The 24,514-nt window shown below is 36.7% G+C and overlaps 2 protein-coding genes across 4 annotated transcripts in view; both read left to right on the top strand.

Moving 5' to 3' along the window:
* Positions 1-7,700: 7,700 nt before the first annotated feature.
* Positions 7,701-22,133, top strand: LOC107692410 (tyrosine-protein kinase receptor Tie-1). 3 transcript variants are annotated; one of them, XM_016491450.1, is made up of 23 exons: positions 7,701-7,950; positions 9,063-9,356; positions 11,548-11,658; positions 11,937-12,092; positions 12,189-12,320; positions 12,426-12,566; positions 13,391-13,519; positions 13,611-13,756; positions 13,904-14,048; positions 14,133-14,291; positions 14,414-14,551; positions 15,822-16,106; positions 16,270-16,560; positions 16,679-16,869; positions 17,688-17,898; positions 17,985-18,095; positions 18,307-18,497; positions 19,034-19,147; positions 19,276-19,346; positions 20,477-20,517; positions 20,612-20,708; positions 20,815-20,914; positions 21,414-22,133. In XM_016491450.1, the coding sequence occupies exons 1-23, from the start codon at positions 7,908-7,910 to the stop codon at positions 21,483-21,485; spliced, it is 3,369 nt and encodes a 1,122-aa protein (XP_016346936.1). In that variant the 5' UTR covers positions 7,701-7,907; the 3' UTR covers positions 21,486-22,133. The 3 variants fall into 3 exon arrangements, with proteins under 3 accessions (XP_016346936.1, XP_016346937.1, XP_016346938.1); XM_016491451.1 differs by lacking the exon at positions 15,822-16,106; XM_016491452.1 differs by lacking the exons at positions 7,701-7,950; positions 9,063-9,356 and adding an exon at positions 9,829-10,034.
* A 497-nt stretch (positions 22,134-22,630) lies between these two features.
* mpl (MPL proto-oncogene, thrombopoietin receptor) overlaps positions 22,631-24,514 on the top strand; it is a 9,132-nt gene continuing 7,248 nt past the window's right edge. Inside the window, exons 1-5 of the mRNA XM_016491439.1 lie at positions 22,631-22,999; positions 23,338-23,458; positions 23,693-23,862; positions 23,962-24,113; positions 24,192-24,336. Coding sequence (XP_016346925.1) covers positions 22,915-22,999; positions 23,338-23,458; positions 23,693-23,862; positions 23,962-24,113; positions 24,192-24,336 — 673 coding nt within the window. The 5' untranslated portion in view covers positions 22,631-22,914. The remainder of the gene's footprint in view (positions 23,000-23,337; positions 23,459-23,692; positions 23,863-23,961; positions 24,114-24,191; positions 24,337-24,514) is intronic.

Genomic DNA, 24,514 nt, shown 5'->3' with positions numbered 1-24,514 from the left:
TAACTTTTTTTCTTTTACATTTTATTTACACATTTATTTATTTATTTATTTATTGATCATTCTGAATTAACTAACGTAAATATTACTTAAAGTATAAATATTCCATGCAGACTCTTTTTGAAACAAGACAAGTCAAGAAAAGTCCAGGCCACCTTCTTCCATTGCTCCGTGGTCCAGTTCTGATGCTCACGTGCCCACTGTTGGTGCTTTCGTCAGTGGACAGGGGTCAGCATGGGCACCCTGACTGGTCTGCGGCTATGTAGCCCCATACATAACAAACTGCGATGCACTGTGTATTCTGACACCTTTCCATCAGAGCCAGCATTAACTTCTTGACCAATTTGAGCTACAGTAGCTCGTCTGTTGGATCGGACCACATGGGCCAGCCTTCGCTCCCCACGTGCATCACTGAGCCTTGGCTGGCCCTTGTCAAACTCACTCAAATCCTTACGCTTGCCCATTTTTCCTGCTTCTACCACATCGACTTTGAGGACACTAAAAGGTGCCAGGAGCGGATGTGCCCTCTCACCTCTTTTTCCCTTCCTTTGTCCTTTGTTTTTTACTCTCTCTCTCTTTCACTTGTACTTACACTCTCCACATCCTCCTATTTCATCTTTCCTATCCTTGACCCTATCTGTTAAAGATCCTCTTATCTCTGTCACTCTACATCTGGCTGACTAGGTAAAAACACAAAGACATCTTCTTTTCCCTCAAACCGTGTTTATTATTTCACGGATATGGACATCCATGCCAGATGGAAATTTTTATATGATTGTTCCATTGGGCCGATGGTGAAATTGTATGAGTTTTCAACAAACATAATTTCAAGACGTGTTGGAAGAGATGACAGATTTTCAAGGAGAGGTTTTACGGCTGGTGCCGTAATTTTAGCCCCGCTATCACAAGAGGAATTCCGGCAGTGACCTAAGGGTATAATGGAGAACCTATAGCGGTATGAGTCCCATGGTGAGCTTCCTCAACAGGGCTGCATGCCCATGAGACCGGCTTCTGTATCACCAGCTCACACTCTCACATTCTTCCACATTCAATGCAGCGGCATTCAAGGAGTGAGTCAGTGCGTGTGGAGGCCTGCCAACTCTCATCACAATGGGTGGAAATGGGAATTTAATACAAACTTTCTCACATAGCCACAATACATCTAATAACACTCACAGTTGTCCCATCCCTAGTCAATAACAATTATAGTTGTATTTAAGGTTATCATAATCATGCTTATGTATGAGATTCCCACGTTTTATCTTGCTTAAACAATGTAAAAGTCTTCAATGTCACTTTTGGTCAATTTAATGCATCCTTGCTGAACCCTTACTGAACTTTTTCTTAATAACTTTTTTTTATAACTTTTTTTAATAACTTTTTCTTTTTAAAACAACAACATTTTATTTATTTATTTGTTTGTTTGTATGTTTTTATCTTTAAACTTAAATAGTAAATAGTCCTTAATTTCTTAAAGTTCAAATAGTTTGTACTTGTTTTATGATATTTTTTTTATTATTTAATTATTCTTATGTTTGAGATTCCCACAATTTAACTCACTTGATGTAAAAGTCTTTACTGTCATTTTGGTCAATTTAATGCATCCTTGCTGAAATTTTTATTTTTATTTACTTTTTTTTTCACTGACCCTACAGTAAGAATCTACAGTAAGATTGAACTTCTACTGTTAATAAGATTTTGGTAAGCCACTATTAGATGGATAGCCTAAATGTCCTAATTCATGTTTTTTTTTTTTTATGTTATATCAAAAAGTGTATATTTTTTAAATGTGATTGTTGGTACATTTTACCAGTTTTTACCATACTTTCAAAACAAAAATTAAAATAGGAAAAATATGCAATATGAAAATAATTGAAGACAAAATGTGTTCAACTGAGAAAAAACAAGATTTGGTTTTTAAAAAGCCTTTTTCCAAAAGGTACATCTGGAAAAAGGGGGGTCGTCTTATAATCAGGGTCGTCTTATATTCGGGCCAATACGGGTATATATTCCATATTTGCATAAAATTTATGTTTATATTATTATTACATTTATATCAGGCAAAGTAATTATTTAAGTGATGTAACTGGTACGTAAGTATGTATGTATGCATTTATTTATTTATTCATTCATTCATCTTAGTTCACGTAAATAGTAGGCCTATTTATTATTATTTTCAATTTACAAATACAATAAATCCAGACTTTTATGAAGTTATTTATGACTAGAAGTGCAGGGACAGGAACATATCATTATTATTGCTCTTACTTGAGGGTCTTTTGACTTGGGATAGAAACCACCTAGCAACTATCAAGAGCAAACTAGCAATGCCCTACTGTTGTGTTGGAGAGTTATGCACAGGAAAACACCACTTTCACCGACACTGAAAAAAAAGTCATAGTTTATCATTTAAAGATAATGAATCCTTATTGTGTTCTGTTACTAGGTAACTAGGCAATAAAGTTTCAGCTACACTGTTGTAAACACTTGAGCATTAAAAAAATAAAATTAAAATAAAATAATAAACACTGAAGCCTTTTGATTTCCTTTACATGTGTACCGGCCACCAGTGTGCGCTTTGTCTCTTGAACTCATGAAGGAAAACGCCTTGAGTCTTTGTCTGCCGACAAGAGAAAATAATTGGCATTCATCATCACTTTCATAATAAATGGGAGGCAAAGCAATTACTGTGGGACTACAAAAGGTGACTGGGACAATAGGCGGCAGTCTGGGGGGAGTGCGGTGGTTAAATCTAGTCTCTCTAAGTACCTTGTTCTTGTGAGTGTTTTTCCCACCCTGGCTCCATGCATCCACAGAATATGTTGACACAGTGTCTACTACTTTCCCATGCGGCTTCCTCATCCAAACACTTTATCATCCAATGCTTTATCAGACAGTTTTTTGTATATACACAAATACACATACACCCAATACAAAAACACACATATCCAAGACACAGTAGGATATAAAGAAAGGACAAAAGCAACAATGCAAATCATATTTTTGCATATTGTTCTTTTATTCATAGAATATGAATATTGATACTATAACATTTAGCCAAAAAAGATCTGTGCATGCAACTGGCATACTGTATAAAATGTATTTAGCTGAATTAGAATTTATACATTTGGAGCAATGGTTATCTTGCAGCTGGTTTATTGCTTATTTCTACAAAAACATGAGGGGTTGGTATGTTTAATAGTTTTGAAAGAAGTCTCTTATGCTGAAAAAGCTGCATTTATTTGAAAGCAAACAGTATATTGTGAAATATAATTACAATTTTAAAATAACTGCTTTTTATTTTAATGGTTAAATTGTCATTTATTCCTGTGATGCCAAAGCTGCCATTACTCCAGCCTTCAGTGTCACATGATCCTTCAGATATCATTCTAATAATAACACTCACAGTTGTCCCATCCCTAGTCAATAACAATTATAGTTGTATTTAAGGTTATCATAATCATGCTTATGTATGAGATTCCCACGTTTTATCTTGCTTAAACAATGTAAAAGTCTTCAATGTCACTTTTGGTCAATTTAATGCATCCTTGCTGAACCCTTACTGAACTTTTTCTTAATAACTTTTTTTTATAACTTTTTTTAATAACTTTTTCTTTTTAAAACAACAACATTTTATTTATTTATTTGTTTGTTTGTATGTTTTTATCTTTAAACTTAAATAGTAAATAGTCCTTAATTTCTTAAAGTTCAAATAGTTTGTACTTGTTTTATGATATTTTTTTTATTATTTAATTATTCTTATGTTTGAGATTCCCACAATTTAACTCACTTGATGTAAAAGTCTTTACTGTCATTTTGGTCAATTTAATGCATCCTTGCTGAAATTTTTATTTTTATTTACTTTTTTTTTCACTGACCCTACAGTAAGAATCTACAGTAAGATTGAACTTCTACTGTTAATAAGATTTTGGTAAGCCACTATTAGATGGATAGCCTAAATGTCCTAATTCATGTTTTTTTTTTTTTATGTTATATCAAAAAGTGTATATTTTTTAAATGTGATTGTTGGTACATTTTACCAGTTTTTACCATACTTTCAAAACAAAAATTAAAATAGGAAAAATATGCAATATGAAAATAATTGAAGACAAAATGTGTTCAACTGAGAAAAAACAAGATTTGGTTTTTAAAAAGCCTTTTTCCAAAAGGTACATCTGGAAAAAGGGGGGTCGTCTTATAATCAGGGTCGTCTTATATTCGGGCCAATACGGGTATATATTCCATATTTGCATAAAATTTATGTTTATATTATTATTACATTTATATCAGGCAAAGTAATTATTTAAGTGATGTAACTGGTACGTAAGTATGTATGTATGCATTTATTTATTTATTCATTCATTCATCTTAGTTCACGTAAATAGTAGGCCTATTTATTATTATTTTCAATTTACAAATACAATAAATCCAGACTTTTATGAAGTTATTTATGACTAGAAGTGCAGGGACAGGAACATATCATTATTATTGCTCTTACTTGAGGGTCTTTTGACTTGGGATAGAAACCACCTAGCAACTATCAAGAGCAAACTAGCAATGCCCTACTGTTGTGTTGGAGAGTTATGCACAGGAAAACACCACTTTCACCGACACTGAAAAAAAAGTCATAGTTTATCATTTAAAGATAATGAATCCTTATTGTGTTCTGTTACTAGGTAACTAGGCAATAAAGTTTCAGCTACACTGTTGTAAACACTTGAGCATTAAAAAAATAAAATTAAAATAAAATAATAAACACTGAAGCCTTTTGATTTCCTTTACATGTGTACCGGCCACCAGTGTGCGCTTTGTCTCTTGAACTCATGAAGGAAAACGCCTTGAGTCTTTGTCTGCCGACAAGAGAAAATAATTGGCATTCATCATCACTTTCATAATAAATGGGAGGCAAAGCAATTACTGTGGGACTACAAAAGGTGACTGGGACAATAGGCGGCAGTCTGGGGGGAGTGCGGTGGTTAAATCTAGTCTCTCTAAGTACCTTGTTCTTGTGAGTGTTTTTCCCACCCTGGCTCCATGCATCCACAGAATATGTTGACACAGTGTCTACTACTTTCCCATGCGGCTTCCTCATCCAAACACTTTATCATCCAATGCTTTATCAGACAGTTTTTTGTATATACACAAATACACATACACCCAATACAAAAACACACATATCCAAGACACAGTAGGATATAAAGAAAGGACAAAAGCAACAATGCAAATCATATTTTTGCATATTGTTCTTTTATTCATAGAATATGAATATTGATACTATAACATTTAGCCAAAAAAGATCTGTGCATGCAACTGGCATACTGTATAAAATGTATTTAGCTGAATTAGAATTTATACATTTGGAGCAATGGTTATCTTGCAGCTGGTTTATTGCTTATTTCTACAAAAACATGAGGGGTTGGTATGTTTAATAGTTTTGAAAGAAGTCTCTTATGCTGAAAAAGCTGCATTTATTTGAAAGCAAACAGTATATTGTGAAATATAATTACAATTTTAAAATAACTGCTTTTTATTTTAATGGTTAAATTGTCATTTATTCCTGTGATGCCAAAGCTGCCATTACTCCAGCCTTCAGTGTCACATGATCCTTCAGATATCATTCTAATATGCTGATTTTGTGCCCTAGAAATATCATTATTATTATTATTAAGCTATGCTACTTAATATTTTTGTGATACATATTTTTCAGGATTCTTGTTGAACAATGCGTATTGAAAGATAAATATTTTGTAAACTTATAAATGTCTTTAATGTTACTTTTGATCAATTTAATGCATCCCAGCTAAATAAAAGCAATGCTTTCTTTACAAAAAATCATTTTTGAACGATAATGTATACTAAATAATAAAAATGATTAATTAAATAATAATAACTACTATGGTGCATCAAAGACTCTTAGTCTTTGGATGCGTCATAACGTTTTTCTTTGCAGTAACTGTAAATATTTAAAATGTGATGATAAATGTAATGTGTTTGCATTTGTGTTTCACTTATGTGACCAAATGGGCAGGATGTGGGTGTGACCTGTGAAGATGACCTGCTATTTGTGTCTGAACAGTGCAGAGTTCATAAATATATGTACCAACAATGCACACAAAAGCAAGAAGACCTTCGCCTCAGACAGCACTTCTAAAAACAGCAACACATTAGATGTTTCTAGTCTAAATCAGCACTAACAAATCTACAACTAAACTCTGTTTTATTATCTGTGTGCAAAAAAGAAATGACTTTTTATCTGTCTTTTGCTCTTGGAGTGGAAAACAGGAAAGTCAGAACAATGTCAGTCTGAGTCAGCTTTGATTGTGTGATGTTATCAAGAAACAGACAGAAAACATATATGCATTCATTTCAAAAACCATCCCTCTACAAATTTGTGAAATGTGCAAAGACGGTGTAAAGGGTCTGTAGACATGCGGCGGTGGGCTTTTCCTCTGCAATTAAACTAGAGATGACTGAGCATTTAGACAAAACATAAAGTCAGGGATTGTTTCTCGTTTCCTGGCTATGACTGATGTAAGTATTTACAAGATGCCTGCAGCACCATGGAGCTTATTTACACTGTAGGCAAATATGACATTACAGTATTCTCTGATATTACAGTAATCTGTTCTTTATGACAGTTTGGTGCCTTGAGTGATGGGGATATTAAAACACTATGAATCCAGACTGTGCCAGTGCATCATTAGCAGCCTTAAAAAGAACAGTTGACAGGAAACATCTGAATTTTCACATAATATGAGATCACCTGACTTAATAAATCAGTCTGCATTTAACCTCTGAGCATGCTGACATGAAACAGTATTTTGGGCACACTTTCCTTCCTTAGTTGTGTATATATACATATATATATATATATATATATATATGTCGTAGCTGATTCCCTGCATATCCAGGCTTGGTAGGATGGAAGACAATAATGCAACCACATCCTGACGGATAGACCGCAACCTCTCCAGCGTCACACTGCTGTCAGAGTGAAATAACAAAGACAGGTTCATATTTGTGTATATATACATATATATATATATATATATATATATATAAAGTTAGCTATATGTGCACTTAAAAATCAGGAACCATGTAGGATAATTACCTTTCAATAATATAATATAATATAATATAATATAAGAAGAAGAAGTCACAGTTCTGAATAAAATGAAAATGCTATAAAATAAAATAAATAATAGTGCTTCAGTTGTTATATGCATATGCCATTTCCCTATTCAGTCATATTTTGTCTTTGTAATTTTGCATTTTGTTGTTCATGGTCATTTTAATAAATTTCATTGTTTGATTTTAAGGAAATTTTTATCTACTTTTTTATAAATGTTATTTTTAAGTTGAATGGGACTTTTTAAAGGATATTTAAATGTTTACTGGCATAATATGTATAAATATGTATTTCTATGCTTAAATAACAATTTAGATGTAAACGTTTTGCAGAGATATAATTAAAGAACATCCCTGATCTTGATCAACTGACCTTAAGTCATCAGACACATCCAGTTTTGTGTAAGTGAAATTCAGTGAAAATACTTGTAGTACAAACAGTTTGATCCTCTCTCTCTCTCTCTCTCTCTCTCTCTCTCTCTCTCTCTTCTCCCCCTCTCTCTCTCTCTACTCCCCTACGCCTCTTCCTTCCTTTCCCACCCAAAGTATGAGTGTGGAGTAAGCAGAAGAGTTGAGTTTTCTGCGTGTCAACAGCACAGATTTCCACGCGTAGGGTGAATCAGTGCGCGTACATTCACAGTGATCGTAGAAATGCGCAATTACGCGCGGCGACGGCTGGCGAGCTGGAAAATCCCACTGGAATGACAAATCCTGTTTTTGGATAATTTGTTTTTATTGGATAAACTAACGGATTATCTGAAAGTGAACATAAGATTACAGTCATGCTGCATTTAATCTGCCTCTTGTGGGTCGTCGACATATCTGGTAAGTAGCCTACTGTTGTTGTTACACCAACAAGTTTTCACAAAATACGTATTGATTGATTGGGAGAGTACAAATGGTATGGGAAGCCCAGGGCTAATTGTCGCAAAGGCTATCTCATAATAGCCATCTGGATTTGAGTCAAAATGATTGAGTCATTTGTATGTTGGTTTCAAATATTCTATACAATATTTTGGTCTATATATATTAGAATGATATTTGACAATTCTGTGCTCACAATTCGCTTTTAAAACACAATTATTTATTTATTTTTATTTTTATTTTTATTTTCTTTGCGATTCAATCCTCACAATGTACAACACACACACGCTTAATAAAACTGTATATGTAGGTTCAGCTACATAATGAAGGCAGATTTAACTGAAAGTTTGAACTGTTTTCTTGGGAAATCAGTCATTGTTGTTAGATTTTTGAAAATTGTATTTATTAATTTTTTTAAATCAGGGTAGGTTATCACATTTATTATTGTCTGGGTTGTTTATGACAGGTTCAGCTGTAGCAATTGTAGCAACTTACCTCATGACAACATATAGCAACAGCCCCAATAGCAGATCAATATGTGTTCAAAATTGGACAATAACAGTGAAAAAGTTTTGTTTTTTGTTTTTCTGTACCCAACACTTTATGGCATGTGCCTATATAGATATTGACTTCACTGGAGTAAAAAGTGTGACAACTAGCCCCGGGTTCCTCTACATGTTTTCATTATTTTGCACATGGGATCTAATGGTATTCATGGTGGAATGATGGCTTTGGATCCTCTTTGTTTCCTGATGTTGTTCTTGTGTTGAGAAGGGCACATAGTGGCATAAAGCCAGGGGAAATGTGTGAAAGCAGGAATGTGGATGTTCCTCTATGGTGGCTCCATTGTTGTTGGTATTTTGTGATCTTAATGTAAATAAACAGGAAACTGTACTGAATAAGTTCTAGAGTAGGTTTACAGTTTCACCCTTAAGTGATGAGAATATTAACTTTTTACTTATATTTACTAACTTACTACTTTTTTTTTTTCTCTCTATTAATTGTTTTCGAATAGTTGTCCAGTTTTAGTAAATTGCATTGCATTAATCTGTATGAAATGTGTCCTCTCTCAGATGCAGTTATGGATCTCACCATGACCTCTAACGGGGCCATATCTCCTCATCATTTCCGCCTCTCCTGCATTTGTGGAGAGCGTGACACAGACGGGATTCAGCTGAGCATCACAAAGGACAACAGCATTGTGCTTCGTGCAGATTCGCCACGTTTTGATGTGCAGAGCCCACAGACTAAAGAAGTGGTGGCTACTGGATTTACAGGCTTTGACCACAGTGGGATTTTCTACTGTCACTCAAAAAGGGGCTCTGACCAACCTGGCAGTGTTACTCTCATCAACAACTACAGCCAAGGTACATGATCGGGGGGGTGGGCATAACTTGTAGTTCACCCAAAAAAAAAAAAAGAAATTCTGTCATCATTTACCAAACCTCATGTTGTTACAAACCTGTGTGATTAAAAAAAAAAAAACACTAAAGAAGATATTTTGAAGAATGTTACTGTTCTTACAATGAGAGTCAATGGGACCCAAAACAACACTGCACCCCACTGCCTGTCATTGAAATTACAAGTTTGGAATGACATGAGGGTTTGTAAATAATGACAGAATTTTCATTTTTGAGTGAACTCTTTAAACCAGGGGTGCCCAAGCCAGGCAGGTGTGTTGAGGCAAGTTGGAGCTAAGCTCTGCAGGACACCGGCCCTCCAGGACCGAATTTGGGCACCCCTGCTTTAACCGTTAAAACATAGGTCTTCAACCCTGCTCCTTGGGACCCACAGTCCTGCAGAGTTCAGCTCCAACCCTAATCAAACACACCTGAACCAGATAATCAAGATCTTCATGATCAGTTGTAAAGTTGCAGGCCAGGGCCCTCATTTATAACTGTTGCGTACGCACAAAAACAGCCCTGAAAGAAAACAGTTTGGATAGGTCCAATGATAATAGCTTACTGTACAACCGCAGCTGCACAGAGGTGTTGATGTCGTGTGAAGTCATCTCTACATTTGAAGGCTACAACTTGAAGAAAACGGTAAGATTTATACGTTTCCTTTTTAAAATACTTAACAGGGTCACATCACAGGAGAGTGAACTGCCTGTCAGAAATCATAGCATGTCAGCTGTCTTAACCGCTGCTTGTGTACTGCATCATCACAGTGTCTGTCACGCGACTCTGTGGCCCTTTCGGGCTTGAACTGATGATAAAACTAACGGCATTATTAACTGTCTTGATATCGTTAAAACATAGGTCTTCAACCCTGCTCCTTGGGACCCACAGTCCTGCAGAGTTCAGCTCCAACCCTAATCAAACACACCTGAACCAGATAATCAAGATCTTCATGATCAGTTGTAAAGTTGCAGGCCAGGGCCCTCATTTATAACTGTTGCGTACGCACAAAAACAGCCCTGAAAGAAAACAGTTTGGATAGGTCCAATGATAATAGCTTACTGTACAACCTTCTGTCCATTATCCAGTTTGAATAGGTCCAATGATAATATCTTACTGTTAACCGCAGCTGCACAGAGGTGTTGATGTTGTGTGAAGTCATCTCTACAACATTATGAAAAGTACCGCTGTATTTGAAGGCTACAACTTGAAGAAAACGGTAAGATTTATACGTTTCCTTTTTAAAATACTTTGTTAGCGAGGCGCCGAGTCAGACAATTTTACACTGCAATAAATAGGCCTATCTGTTTCCACTCAAAATAGCTAAAAGATATTCACCTTATCAGCAAAACTGCATACATTTAGTTTTATTTTAATTGTTTAAATGACACATTTTTGGCCAGTGTTAAAGAATGAGATCAACTCTATTTCTAAACAGAGCAGACTGCGCTTGTCAAAGGAGGGGGCTTTGTTGAAAACGACGCGTTTGAGAGAGGCGGGGCATAGAGGACCTACAATAATGTACAGTATTTGAAAAATAATGTGTTTTTTGAACATTAAAGCATGTCAACATATTCTGTTACACCAAATACACAAAATAATGATCTTTAAAATAGCATCATATGACCCCTTTAATGTCTTTTATCTTTGACGGTGTTAAACATGGTGTCACGTGGATGGGAATATGCATGGAAATGATATGCAGATGAGGTTATGCATAGTAAAACAAGGTGTTGTAAGCTCCATATATGGTGATTTCGGGGTGGAGATCTTCCCCTGACTGGGATTTATAAAGGGATTTTGCGCAGGTTCTGGCGTACTTTTGTGCATACGCCAAATCTAGCTTTTGTGCGTACGTACACTTTTAGGATGAAATCTACGGAAAGTTTTATACATGAGGCCCCAGGTGTGCTGAAGCAGGTTGGAAATAAATTCTGCAGGACAGTGGGTCCTCAGGAGCAGGGTTGAAGACCTATGCGTTAAACAGTTTGATAAAACACTTAACAGACAGTTTTTGTTAAAGTATTCAATATCTGAAATATCTAATCTAAAATATATTATTTAATAACCGGAAATATATTTGTCAAACTAATCAGACTGAAGAATAGATTTTATAAATGTGTTATACCAGAATACTATTATTATTATGTGTTTTAAGGTAACTTTAAACCAGTGAGGGTCACTCTGACGGCCAGTAAAGGAGACGAAGTGAAACTAATCATGGACGTTGTTGGGACAGAAAGACGAGACATTACTTGGAAATTCAATGGTTAGTATAACTTTAATCTTATTCTTTACGATGTAGCAAGATTCATGTCTAAAGAGCATGTATGCAACATTTTATACATATTGGTACAGCGATTCATGAGAATATGTTTTAAATGATATACATACAAAAAAAGACAGAAAAATGAAAAGACAAAAATCCAAAATGGGACATCATGCAGAAAAACAAAGAGGTTCCAGTGAGATGTTTCCAACAAGATGATCAGTAAACGGATAAGCAAAAGATCAGTAAATGAATGAGCCATTTACAATTTGTTTTAGGTAACTACTACTACATGACTCCTATTGCTGAAGTTCAAAACTGCACAGCAGTTCTGGTTCTGAAGAAAGTTGATGAAAACAATGCAGGGATTTACAGTGTCAGCTACGTTGGGGACAGTGCTCTTTATAGTGCCTGGATCCGCCTCATCGTTCGTGGTAACATAATCAGTATCACATAACTCATTTAAATATATTCAGAACTTTGAATTTTCTATTCTAGTGCTCGATTTTTCTTACCTGTGTATTTTCTAGTATGTCCAAAGAATAAATGGGGCTCCGACTGTGACAAAGACTGTCCCGAATGCTTGAATGGAGGCGTGTGCCATGACAAAGATGGAGATTGTGTTTGCCCACCGGGGTTTATGGGAATGCGTTGTGAGACAGGTAAATGAAAACCATTTATATGAAACTGATCATTTGCATTTGTAGAGACTATTCATTTAAGGACTTAAACATAAAAATCATTTTTTTCTGATTTTGGTCTTGCAGCCTGTCGAGAAGGAATGTTTGGTAGGAACTGCCAGGAATCCTGTAAGTCAGAGAATGGATGCCAGGGCTTGAGTTTCTGTCTCACGGATCCTTACGGCTGTTCTTGTGCAAGCGGCTGGCATGGAGATCGCTGTCGTAAACGTGAGTTTAACATAAGATCCCTTTATATAAGAACTGTTCCCTCCGTGCAGAGTATCATCTGGACCCAGCAGAAAGGATTCAGTTCTGAATTAAAGTTTAAACAGGTGCTGCTGGAATGTGCCAGTAAAAATTCAGCTTCCATCAATCTGACCAAGATAAGCATTTCTTGCTGCTCTGTCCATTTGTTTTAGTCTTTGTGGAAGCCAGTTTCCACCTCGGGTTAAATAAAACACGTAATTGTGAGATAAAGTTTAAAATAACAAAAAAAGAAGTCACTCTGTAACATTGTGAAATACAAAATTGCAAATACAGGAAATAGCCACAATTATGAGAAATAAAGCTGAAACAGAGTGATATAAAGTCAGATTGTGTTATATAGTCACATTGTGAAATACAAAGCTGCAATTATAAGAACAGAAAGTTGCAACTGTGAAAAATAAAGTCAGCTCTGAAAAATAAAGCTGCAATTGTGAAATTAATGGCACAACTAAGAGAAATAAAGTTGCAATGCATTATAAAGTAAGATATGTGAGACAGTAAGAATTACAAGAAATAGTAGTAATTGTAAGATAAAAAGGTCTCAATTTTGAGATATAATGTTGCAGTTGTGAGGTATAAAGACACACTTGTGAAAAAAAAACAGGCTTCCAAACTTTTGGAATAGTTACACAAACATTTCCAAACACTTACACTTAAATTTCTTGAAGTCAGAGCTCAGACACTAAAACATAATGACTTACTGAATCCTTATAAAATGTTTGTTGTCATGTTTAATTGTTGAAATATACAATAAAAACACAGAAATTCCAATGTTATTTTTATAGCCTGTCTTGAAGGAATGTACGGCGCTGACTGTCTTTTAAGTTGCAACTGCAAGAACAAAGGCAAATGCAATCGATTCAGTGGCTGCCAATGTCCTACAGGCTGGAGAGGGCAATACTGTGAGAAATCAGGTCACCCTTCAAAACTACTTTTCCATCTCCTCTAAAATCTATAACGTTTGTTCCTCTTGGCGCCGTTTGTCTAAACTTATCCCTCTTTCAGATCGTGCACCAGAGATTTTGGACATGGCCAGTAACCTGGAGGGAAACTTGAACTCCAGCCACAAGATCACATGTTCTGCAACAGGCCTTCCACTGCCTAGCCATATGAGTATTGAGCTACGCAAGCTGGAAAGCACCGTTCTTAAGGTGAAAGAGTCATAAGAATCTTAATAAGAAGTTGCATATGAAGTTGAAAAAAGGAATGTTTATAAAATGAAAAGTTAGAAAGTACTGTTGTGCCTATCTTTCTAATATGGCTACTATCTTTATGATTGTCTGCTGTTGATTTCTCAGGCATGCCACACTACCATGGACTCCAAAAAAAGCACAGCTCACTTTGAGATCCCAAGGCTGTCTGCAGAGCATAATGGTTTGTGGGAATGTCGAGTCTCCACCAATGGCGGGCAGGATTCCTTCAAGTTTACCTTAACTGTGAAAGGTGAGATTCATTTTAAAATTGATTCATTCTAGCGATGTTCTTACTAGCTTTAAACCCTTAAATTTGCACTTTGTTGTAAACTAGAGCCACCCTACCCAACCACTGCTCCTAAACTGCTGTCGAGGAGTAGCAAACAACTGGTTGTAAAGCCAGTGGACACTTATGCGGGTGACAGTCCCATTATTTCCACTAAGCTGCTTTACAAGCCAGTGGATACTGAAGACTCCTGGTCCTCCATTATAGGTAACTCTGCCAAAATCACTTCTGGTTTTAGGAATTACTGTATTAAGTTCATGCTGACATGTAGAATCATATCAATATATATAGTAAAAGTCATACAATTTATAATCTTTTTTTAAATTAAGTGTATGGCAGCGATCAAATCACATTATCGAACCTGAAGCCCTCAACCAGATACCATGTCCGTGTACAACTCACTCGCCCAGGGGATGGAGGAGAAGGTCCTTTGGGTCCAGAGGCAATCATGGAGACTGACTGCCCAGGTGAGAATCAATTGACTTGGTTGTAAGGAAAGATGAGGGTAAATGCCCCACTTAAGAACATATTTAGAGATGAGTTTAGCATGTACAGGATGACGATGTATAGGGTGTACAAAATTGCCCCATTACTGGGGTAAGATGGCCCCCTACCTGTGGCAATAAGACCCCTTCAGTAAACTTGTCCCAATTGTAAATGTAAAATGCATTTGATGCATGTAAAATACATGATAAACCTAAATCTAATTAATTGAATTATAATATTTACTAAATAAATAATTAAAACATTAGCAATAACATGCTACTCTCCCACTTCTGAGGGTGTCATCTTACCCCAGTTGTCTAACCAATGTTATTTTAGTGTTATTTATATACTGTCATAGTAATTATTAATATGCTGAATTTTGTTTTTTATATTTTCAGTTTTCATTTCAATTTAATTTAATTTAGTAATTGTGCTTTTGTTGTTTTATAGTTTTTTTTATATTTCTATATAGCTTTAATCCATTTTTAATTCAGTTTTACTTTTAGTAATTTTATGTCTTAACTTTTCTCATCTAATATTTATACATTACTTTATGTCAGCTTTATTTCAATTAGCAAAAACTATTTTAATAGTTTTAGTTAATGCGGAGTCTGTGTCCACATGTCCATCATTAACAAACAGAATTTTATTATCTGACCTAAAATAAATTCAGGTATCCAATTAAAAAAAAAAAAAATAAATAAATAATTTCAAATTAAAACTGTTCAGAATCAATCTAAAGCTGAAGTTGAAATGAAAAGATTATTAAAGGTGCAATGTGTAATATCTTTACCAATGGCATCTTAGTCCTGTATCGGCCACCATAGCTTCTCTAAAGGGAGGGGTGAGTGGGGGACTGAGCCGTTGGTTGCAATTCGCAATTTTACACAACCTCAGTGTGTAAAATTTACACACTGCACCTTTAAGTGCCATACATTTTCAATAAATGTGTTGAGATGAGATTGAGTGACATCTCAACAGAATAAATAAAGGTGGGGGCATATTTCCTCATGATATGAGAAGAAGAGTGGGGTTCTTTGAGCTGAAGATGGAGGTTTGGATGGTGTTGACATGGATGTGATTGTCAAATACTGGAGAAACAGACTGGGAACAAGTCTATAGATAAACAATATTTTGACTGTTGACTCTCAGTCAATATTTGACCCTGAAAGACTGACTCTGAGAGCAGTATAGTTTTTACGTAACTCAGCTGCAGCGAACAGCATCTGATTGCGTATTCTGTGTCGCTAGAGCCCACGGCCAGGCCGGAGATTGATTCCTGCTCATTGGAGGGCCGTAATGCCACCATCAGGTGGTCCCTGATTGGTACGTCCCGAGAAGCCACTGGCTTTTTAGTACAGCTCAACGGACCACATGGAGAGAAGCTGCAGGAGGAAACCACCTTCCTTAATGTACTCTCCATCAAGCTCTACAATCTGGAGTATCACAGGGACTACCAAGTGGTCGTCAGGCTGATAAACTGTGGCAGCCATGGGCCCCCTTCAAAGCCCCACCATATTCACATCTATAAGCAGGGTAAACAGAAATCTTGCATGTCCCCAAGAAGGTGCAAGTAGGTGACTGACTATAAAATAGGACAGGAATGTTAGACAGGAAGTGGTGGAAACTAATAACTCACAAGTGTGTCAGAGTGTGAAATTAAACTGAAGTGGCAAAATTACATATGATCTCTCTCCAGGTCCTTCTTCTCCCAGGAACGTCCAGGCAGATGCTCTGTCCATCAATGCAGTCAGGCTTCACTGGCAGCCACCTGAGGACCCCAATGGAGGCATAGTGAAATACAGCATTGAATACCAGCCAGTGGGCCAAAGCAGCTTTCACCCTTGGGTGGACACAGACGATGGCAACAAAACCATGAAGGATGTGACATACCTCAATGGGAGCACATTATACCAGTTCAGAGTGAGGGCTTTCTCCAAGGTGCCAGGGAAGTGGAGTAAGTTTGTACAAGCCAGGACACGTGGAGACGGTAAGTGACCAGAGAGAATAAATGTGTAAAAGACAAAAAATAAAGCCAAAATATGAAGTTAAAAGCTATTCTAAAATGCGCTTTAAAAAAGACACTTACTGTTTTTCATATCAACCAGGATTCTCAAGCTATATTCCCACCACTCAGCAAGTTGAACGGCCAATGGCTGAGGATCATCAGCTTCTTTGGGCTGTGGTTGGGTCAGTGGCTGTGACCTGTGTGACCATCCTTCTGGCCCTTTTAATTCTCTTCTACATTCGTAAATCTGTCCTTAAACGAAAACGGACATTCACCTATCAGTCTGGATCGGTGAGCAGACACTTTACTTTATTACTTTATTTCTACTAGGGCTGCAATGATAAATCGATGCAGAATCAATTCATGGATCGATTCTGAGATCTTCCGAATGCATCGCGATCGCGATTCTCTCTGCAATCGATTCTGAGCTTAGATTTTAACAGCAGATGGTGCTCTAATCTAGTTTTTATCCGCACACTCAAATGCTTATGAAGAAGAGCGCTTGTGCGTTCAGCTGAGTCATGTAATTTCACCTCGGCTCAGAATGCTTTTATGACGCAAGATTAATGTAAACACAGCCCACTGTCAACACCCTTGTAATTCGCTTTAACCTTTTCGAATTTTACGAATGATTATTTTAGGTTCAAGTGTGTGTTAGGATTTGGAAACAAGCAGAGTACGGCTGTTTCTAAAGCATGCAGCGCCATCTTCTGTTCAAAACTAAGCTCAGAATCGTCTCGAGAAAGAATCGCGATGCATTCTGAAAATCTCAGATTTTATGCTGAATCATTTTTCGATTCACGATGCATTGATTTCTTTTCCCAGTCCTAATTTCTACTCTTATGCTTGTGTATGTACAGTGGAAGCAAAAAAAATCATGCGTGGACATGAACTTTATATTTTAATGATTCAACATAGTGGGATAGTTGCATCTACTTTATCAATATTTTTTTGTATATATATGATTAAGTATAAATATGATTAATTTTATAATGATACTGTAACATGTAGTTTAAGTTGACTCGACTATAAGTACTATAACATTAATAAGTACAAAAATAAATAAATAAATACATTAACAAATATGATGTGAACACATGCATTCTCAGGGAGAAGAGACTATCTTACAGTTCAACTCGGGTACTCTCACACTGACCCGGCGACCAAAGCCTTCTCCAGAGCCCCTCACCTATCCCATACTGGAGTGGGAGGACATTAGGTTTGAGGATGTCATTGGAGAAGGGAACTTTGGTCAGGTCATCAAGGCCATGGTCAAAAAAGATGGCATAAAAATGAGTGCTGCAATTAAAATGCTTAAGGGTAAGAACACAAGCCAACAGAGCATTGTTAGCCAGGTCTGTTTTTACATGATTGTGATTTTGTGAGTCCGTTGTGTGCACCTGCAGAGTTTGCCTCAGAGAATGACCATCGAGACTTTGCTGGTGAACTAGAAGTGCTGTGTAAATTGGGACAGCATCCAAACATAATTAATCTAATCGGTGCCTGTGAAAACAGAGGTGAGTGCACCACCTATTGGCTTTACCTAGATATATGGTCTGATAATAAAATGTGCCTCACACAGTTGAATACAAGACTAGAAGTGTTTGACATAGTAATGTTAAAAAGGCTTCATATCACTTTTGTCAAAGTACCTTATTTGGCAAAGATGCCATATGAACTTCTCTCTATTAAATAGTGCAGACATGTAACAGCTTATGTTATCTGCAGGCTACCTTTACATTGCCATTGAATATGCACCTTACGGAAACCTTTTGGACTTCCTAAGAAAGAGTCGTGTCCTAGAGACTGATCCTGCCTTTGCAAAAGAGCATGGAACTGCCTCCACACTCACCTCCCAGCAGCTCTTGCAGTTTGCTGCTGATGTAGCAACCGGCATGCATTACCTTAGTGACAAACAGGTATAAAGTTTTTCAGATTATGGAGGTGTCTATTTAAGAATCCATATGTGGACGGGCAAAATTAAAGGAATAGTTCACTCAAAAATGAAAATTTGCCTAAAATTTACTCACCCTCGGGCCATCCATAATGTAGATGAGCTTGTTTCTTCATTGGAGCAGATTTGGAGAAATTTAGCATTACATCATTTGCTCCCCAATGGATCTTCTGCAATGAATGGGTGCCGTCCACCCATCTCTTCAGAATGAGAGTCCAAACAGCTGATTTTCACATTTTCAGCAAATTTTCGTTTTTGGGTGGAATATTCCTTTAATTGTCATATTGGCCCAGTCATTTTATTATATTTATTACTTGCAGTCATGTAATTTGTTTAATTATTAGCAATCATTTTCTAAATTATTATTTTATTTTATAAAAACTATTTTTACATTTATTGTTCAATTTAATGAGGCCATTGTAGATTTTGTGCCACAATAATATTATTAATACATGGCCTAAGACACCTTCGTGTCTGGTTATCTTGTTTGTGTATAAACAGTTCATCCACAGAGATTTGGCAGCCAGAAATGTACTCGTGGGAGAAAGCCTAGTTGCTAAAATCGCAGATTTTGGCCTCTCGCGTGGCGAGGAGGTGTATGTGAAAAAGACCATGGTGAGGACCATATCTATGAGCTATGAGATGATAAAACTAATTTCCCTTTAATTACTTGGCCTATTGAGTGCATAGTGTATCTAAATTACTCATAAAACTGCTTGAATGTTGCTCTCTCTCTGTCTCAGGGAAGACTGCCTGTGCGATGGATGGCTATGGAGTCACTAAACTACAGTGTCTACACCACAAAGAGTGATGTGTGAGTACATCCTGTAAATTGTGTTTTTGCACATATTAACATCGCTTTGAACATCTCATGCCTTATTAAGTGAGTTTTAAATATTATTGCCTGACACTTTATTTTCTAAGAAAATGTGACATAAAGGGATTCATTGTTGATGAAATATTTGAAAACACCAAGTGCTATGGCATCCCTAAGTTTCAATCCAAAACAACATGTCTTCATCCTTCTCAATTTTTAATGGACAACTGATAAATAAGCAGGAAGGAACTGATAACATAAACCAGGAAGCTCAAATTTAGAGTAGCATGTTCCACAAGACCACAGTCCTCTGTCAAAACAAACTTTTTTTTTTTACCCACTCAAGAACACTGCGCACTGAAGATTTCAAAAACAACATGACCAACATGACATACATCAGCCTGTTACTGATTTCCCTCAAAGCATGGAGTTTGATTGTCACAGTCACACATCAGTGTTAGCTTTAACATATAGTAATCTACAGTAAGTCTTACCAGCATGTGTAATTACGGATCATCCCCCATAACTGCTCTAATATTTACACTACCGTTTGGCGTCAATAAGATTTTTTTTTCTCTCAAATAAATTAAATACTTTTCAGCTAGGATGCATACAAAAAACTTTCAGCAAGGATGCATTAAATTTACTCAAATTTAAATATTTCAAATAAATGCTGCTGAAGACTGGAGTGTTTCCAACATGTTTATAAATATATTAAATACTAAAATATATTAAAATAGAAATCAGATTGTAATAATGTTTTACAATATTACTGTTTTTAATGTATTTTTCATCAAATAAATGCAGCCTTGATAAGCACAAGAGACTTTCAAAAACATTCTTTCAGAATTTTACTGAACTCAAACTTTTGAAAGGTAGTTTCTTTTAAGAAGTTGCATCATGTTTAAAAATGTACTTTTAATAATAAACGTATTGCGTGACCTCCGTATTCTGTTCCGTTCAGTTGCTCTCCGTCTAGCTGTTTCTAAACACAAGAATGGCTTGTGTACATGACAAACAATGCAGTCATAAGCATTAACTTTTTCTGCCATCAGCAAGATTTTACAGATCTTTTTCTTCTTAAACCTGGTTATTCTTTAATTAAAATATCTGCCTTGGTTTTTCAGGTGGTCTTTTGGAGTTCTTCTGTGGGAAATTGTAAGTTTAGGTAAGTTTGTTCATAACAATTTAAATAAATTGTTGTCTACTACATTATAAACATGCTTCGGCCAGATGAACGCTATGAATCTGTTCTCTTCGAGGTGGGACTCCATACTGTGGGATGACCTGTGCTGAGCTCTATGAGAAGCTTCCTCAGGGCTACAGAATGGAGCAGCCTAGGAACTGTGATGATGAAGTGTAAGCACAGACGTTCATGCGTTCTTGTAGTCACTTTCCATATTGATTGACTGCAGTCGTATTAATTATTGTAATTATAATCACTGATATATAATTATCCATACAGGTATGAACTTATGAGGCAGTGTTGGCGAGATAGACCCTACGAGCGACCGCCATTTTCACAAATATCTGTCCAGCTCAATAGGATGCAAGAGGCACGGAAGGTAAGGAAAAAACAGACTGATGCTTGCATATGTAAAACTCAGACCACCATGTGGAGGCTTTGTGGGTGGTTACCAGAGGAACTGCTGTGTGGTTATAGGTGGTTGCTAGGTGGTTTCAGTTTGATTTGATCAAAAATACAGTAAAAACAGTAATATTGTTAAATATTATTACAATTTAAAAGAACTGTTCTCTATTTTACTATAGTTTAAAATACAATTAATTCTTGTGATGGCAAAGCTGAACAGCCATTACTCCAGTCTTCAGTGTCACATGATGCTTCAGAAATAATTGGCTAATATATGAAATAAATGGCTAATATGCTGATTTGGTGCTCAAGAAACATTTCTTCTCAATATTGAAAACTGCTTAATATTTTTGTGGAAACCACAATACATTTTTCTGGATTCTTTGATAAACAAAAAGTTGCAGTAGCAGACACGTAGCAGTTCTGTCTGCATGTAGCCATCAGCCAACCTCCAATTCTCATCTTTCTTCCAGGCCTATGTCAACATGGCTCTCTTTGAGAACTTCACTTATGCTGGAATAGATGCTACAGCTGAAGAGGCCTGACTACCAGCCCCCCCAGACCCAAGAAGGGTTCATAACCCAAGGGAGGCTCATCACAGTAGGGCTTTGCGCTACTGTCACTCCCCTGTGGCCAGGTTCCATCGTTCAAAGAGACACTCCACCAAGACCACATGGCTATAGAGAACAGACTGTGAAAGGACACTCTTATGACTCTAGATTCTGTAAGGATTCATATCTCAGGACATGCTGGATTACTCAAGAGGAAATGGAATCTACAATATAAGCTACAGATGTAGCACACTGGGTCTGTGGGGATCTGGACCATGCGTTGAACTCTTTTTCCATCTTTTATTGGGAGAATCATTGTGTGGTTCAAATGCAGTTCATTCCGTGGACAAAAACGCCAGTAATATTCAATGTAGCACTTGAGAAAGCGATGTATTGTCCTTATTGAAACTCATTTGTTCAGCCTTAGTGAGTTCTGTACATAATGTTTATGTTGTTTATCAGACCATAAAAAGCCACTAAAGATTTTTATGATCTTTTTATATGTTTTTTACGTATGACATATGTATGACATGCTATAGCCATCCTGTAATCATTTAAAGAACGTTAAGAGAATGTCTTTACTTGGATAAATAAAGCATCTATGTGGTGACGGGACTCATCACAGAGGCATTTGGAGACAACCGTAGATTATGATATGGAACAGAAAGTACTTACTCTTTCTTTTGCTCCTTTAAGAAGTGTGGTTGAGGTCAGGCCCCTTCCCTGCTGCAACTTGCTGATCTGTCAAGGGTATTTCCTCCTATTCTGCCACAGGACCAGGAGCTGTCGATCAGTGTAAGGCAACTCCATTTCCTCCAACTCACACACGCACACACACACAACAGACAGACCCCCCGCCCCAACCCCCTTAAACTCCACAGTCAAGTATTGCATATAATATTATATATATATATATATATATATATATATAAGGAGTCAAAGGCATCAGTTTGTTCACATTTAACCAAATTTCATGATATTTATCATAACCGCACTCTAGACAGAAATGTCATTATTGCACTTCTCATGGTTTGAAAGACACAGTACCAAAAAAGGAACTCAAGATTAGAATTTGTCAGAGGCTTGATATCTCATCCCTGGGGTGTTAAATATGAAGTGTGACCTCTTCAATTGGTCTATATTCTTCTACACATTTTACTGTGCAATATAATATAATGCCTTTTTTGAGCACAGAGTTTTTTGCAAAAGTTGTGCAGTGCTTGAGTATATATGTGCGTGTGAAGGAGGCACTTTGGCAGTCCGGGTGCCTGCCTCAATCCCCAGTGCAACCACTTCCTATTGCATTGGGCCCCGTCTGATGACCACCTACCAACCTCCCCGCCCTCTTCTAAAAACATTAAGTACTGAACACTAACATATCTAGAGACTTGAATAGTCATATGTATATGGATGCCCTGTGTACATGATGGATTCAGCGCTCAACTGGTGGATATTTCTTTCCTGTCTGATCAAGCAGGCGCATTTGGAGCCTCACCTATCAAAGCAAGGTAAGACACAAGAGTGAGTTAGTCTGTTGATTGTGCACTTGTCTATTTTATGTTAAGTTAGTTCCGCCGAAGAGTTGTTATAGCTGTTCTAGTTGTGTTTTGGTAGTGAAAAACAAGTGTTAATTCAAGACAGTTAGTTCTGCCGTACAGTTGTTATAGCTGTTCTATTTGTTTTGGTAGTGAAAAACAAGTGTTAATTCAAGACATGAATGTTGAGGGTGCATTTAGTAGAGCAAAGTGTAAACTTTTCAGTGAATGCTAGATGCAGCAAAACTATGCATTTTGTTAGTACTGTAGCTACATGGAAGGTTTTTCTTTTTTCTTTTTTTCATTCTCAGATTTTTCTCTCTTGGCTATGGATGAGGACCCAAAATGTTTCACCAGGGATCTAGAAACCTTCACTTGCTTTTGGGAAGCACCTGCTGAAAAGTCCTATTATTTTTTCTACAAAATGGATGAGTAAGGACTTTAAGTACTTTCATTTTCTACAGTATATTATGCTTAAACTCAAATTAATGGATAATTTACTGTAAAGAAATGGCTGAAGTTAGACCGTTTGCTTTGAGTCTGCTAGGTCACTGAAAGAACTGATTTAAAAAAATCTGAAAAACTATAGGATGGGGGGATGTGTCACCCTTCTGTATCTATGGTGGTTGAGGACCTGTTTCAAGCAAACATGTTTCTATCATACAGATCAGAAAAAAGATGTGATGTGAAACAACGAACTTATGAGAAAACGGTCCTGCATATTTGCACATTCCCATCAAGTGATGTCTTCGTGTATGTCAAGATACACCTCAGAGTGATAGACAGAGATACCAACACAACCATCTACAATCGCACTGTCAGTGTGGAGGATCAGTGTAAGTGCTACAGGAAAACAACAACAATTTACTTTGAAGTTTTCATTCTTGTATAGTATATGAATTAAAATGAAATACATCTGTTTGTCTTTCTCCAAGATCTTCTGTATCCTCCAACAAATATATCCCTTCATCCAACTGGCGAGGTGGGCCAAATGTTAGTTGAATGGAAAAAACTAAACGATCCTATAGTTAACCCCCAGTATGAAATTCGTTACAGCTCCAAAAACACATCAAACACAGTTACACTGGTGAGTTTGACACACACCCTTATCATACATATAGAAGCAGCTCATTTACTAAATGCAGTCTACACTTACTCTTCATAGGTGTCAAAGCACTCCCATAAGCTTGTGTCTCTGGACGCAGGAGAGAACTGCACGGTGCAAATGAGAGTCAAGCCTGGAGGTGAAGTTAATCAGTTTTGGAGTGGCTGGTCAAGTCCTGTCACAGCTATGGTGCCACAAACAGCAGGTGAGAGCTGAAAGGAACAGTGTGATGTGAGCAACACCAACATTTATTTGGACACTTAAAGGGTTAGTTCACCCAAAAATGAAAATTAGCCCATAAATTATTTACCCTCAAGTCATCCTAGGTGTATATGACTTTCTTCTTTTAGACGAATCCAGTCGGAGTTATATTAAAAATTGTC

Source organism: Sinocyclocheilus anshuiensis, unplaced genomic scaffold (genome assembly GCF_001515605.1).
Source record: "Sinocyclocheilus anshuiensis isolate Anshui unplaced genomic scaffold, SAMN03320099.WGS_v1.1 scaffold70, whole genome shotgun sequence".
Classification (NCBI taxonomy): domain Eukaryota; kingdom Metazoa; phylum Chordata; class Actinopteri; order Cypriniformes; family Cyprinidae; genus Sinocyclocheilus; species Sinocyclocheilus anshuiensis.
Note: the sequence above shows the minus strand (reverse complement) of the source record. Positions and strands in the feature narration are given on the sequence as shown.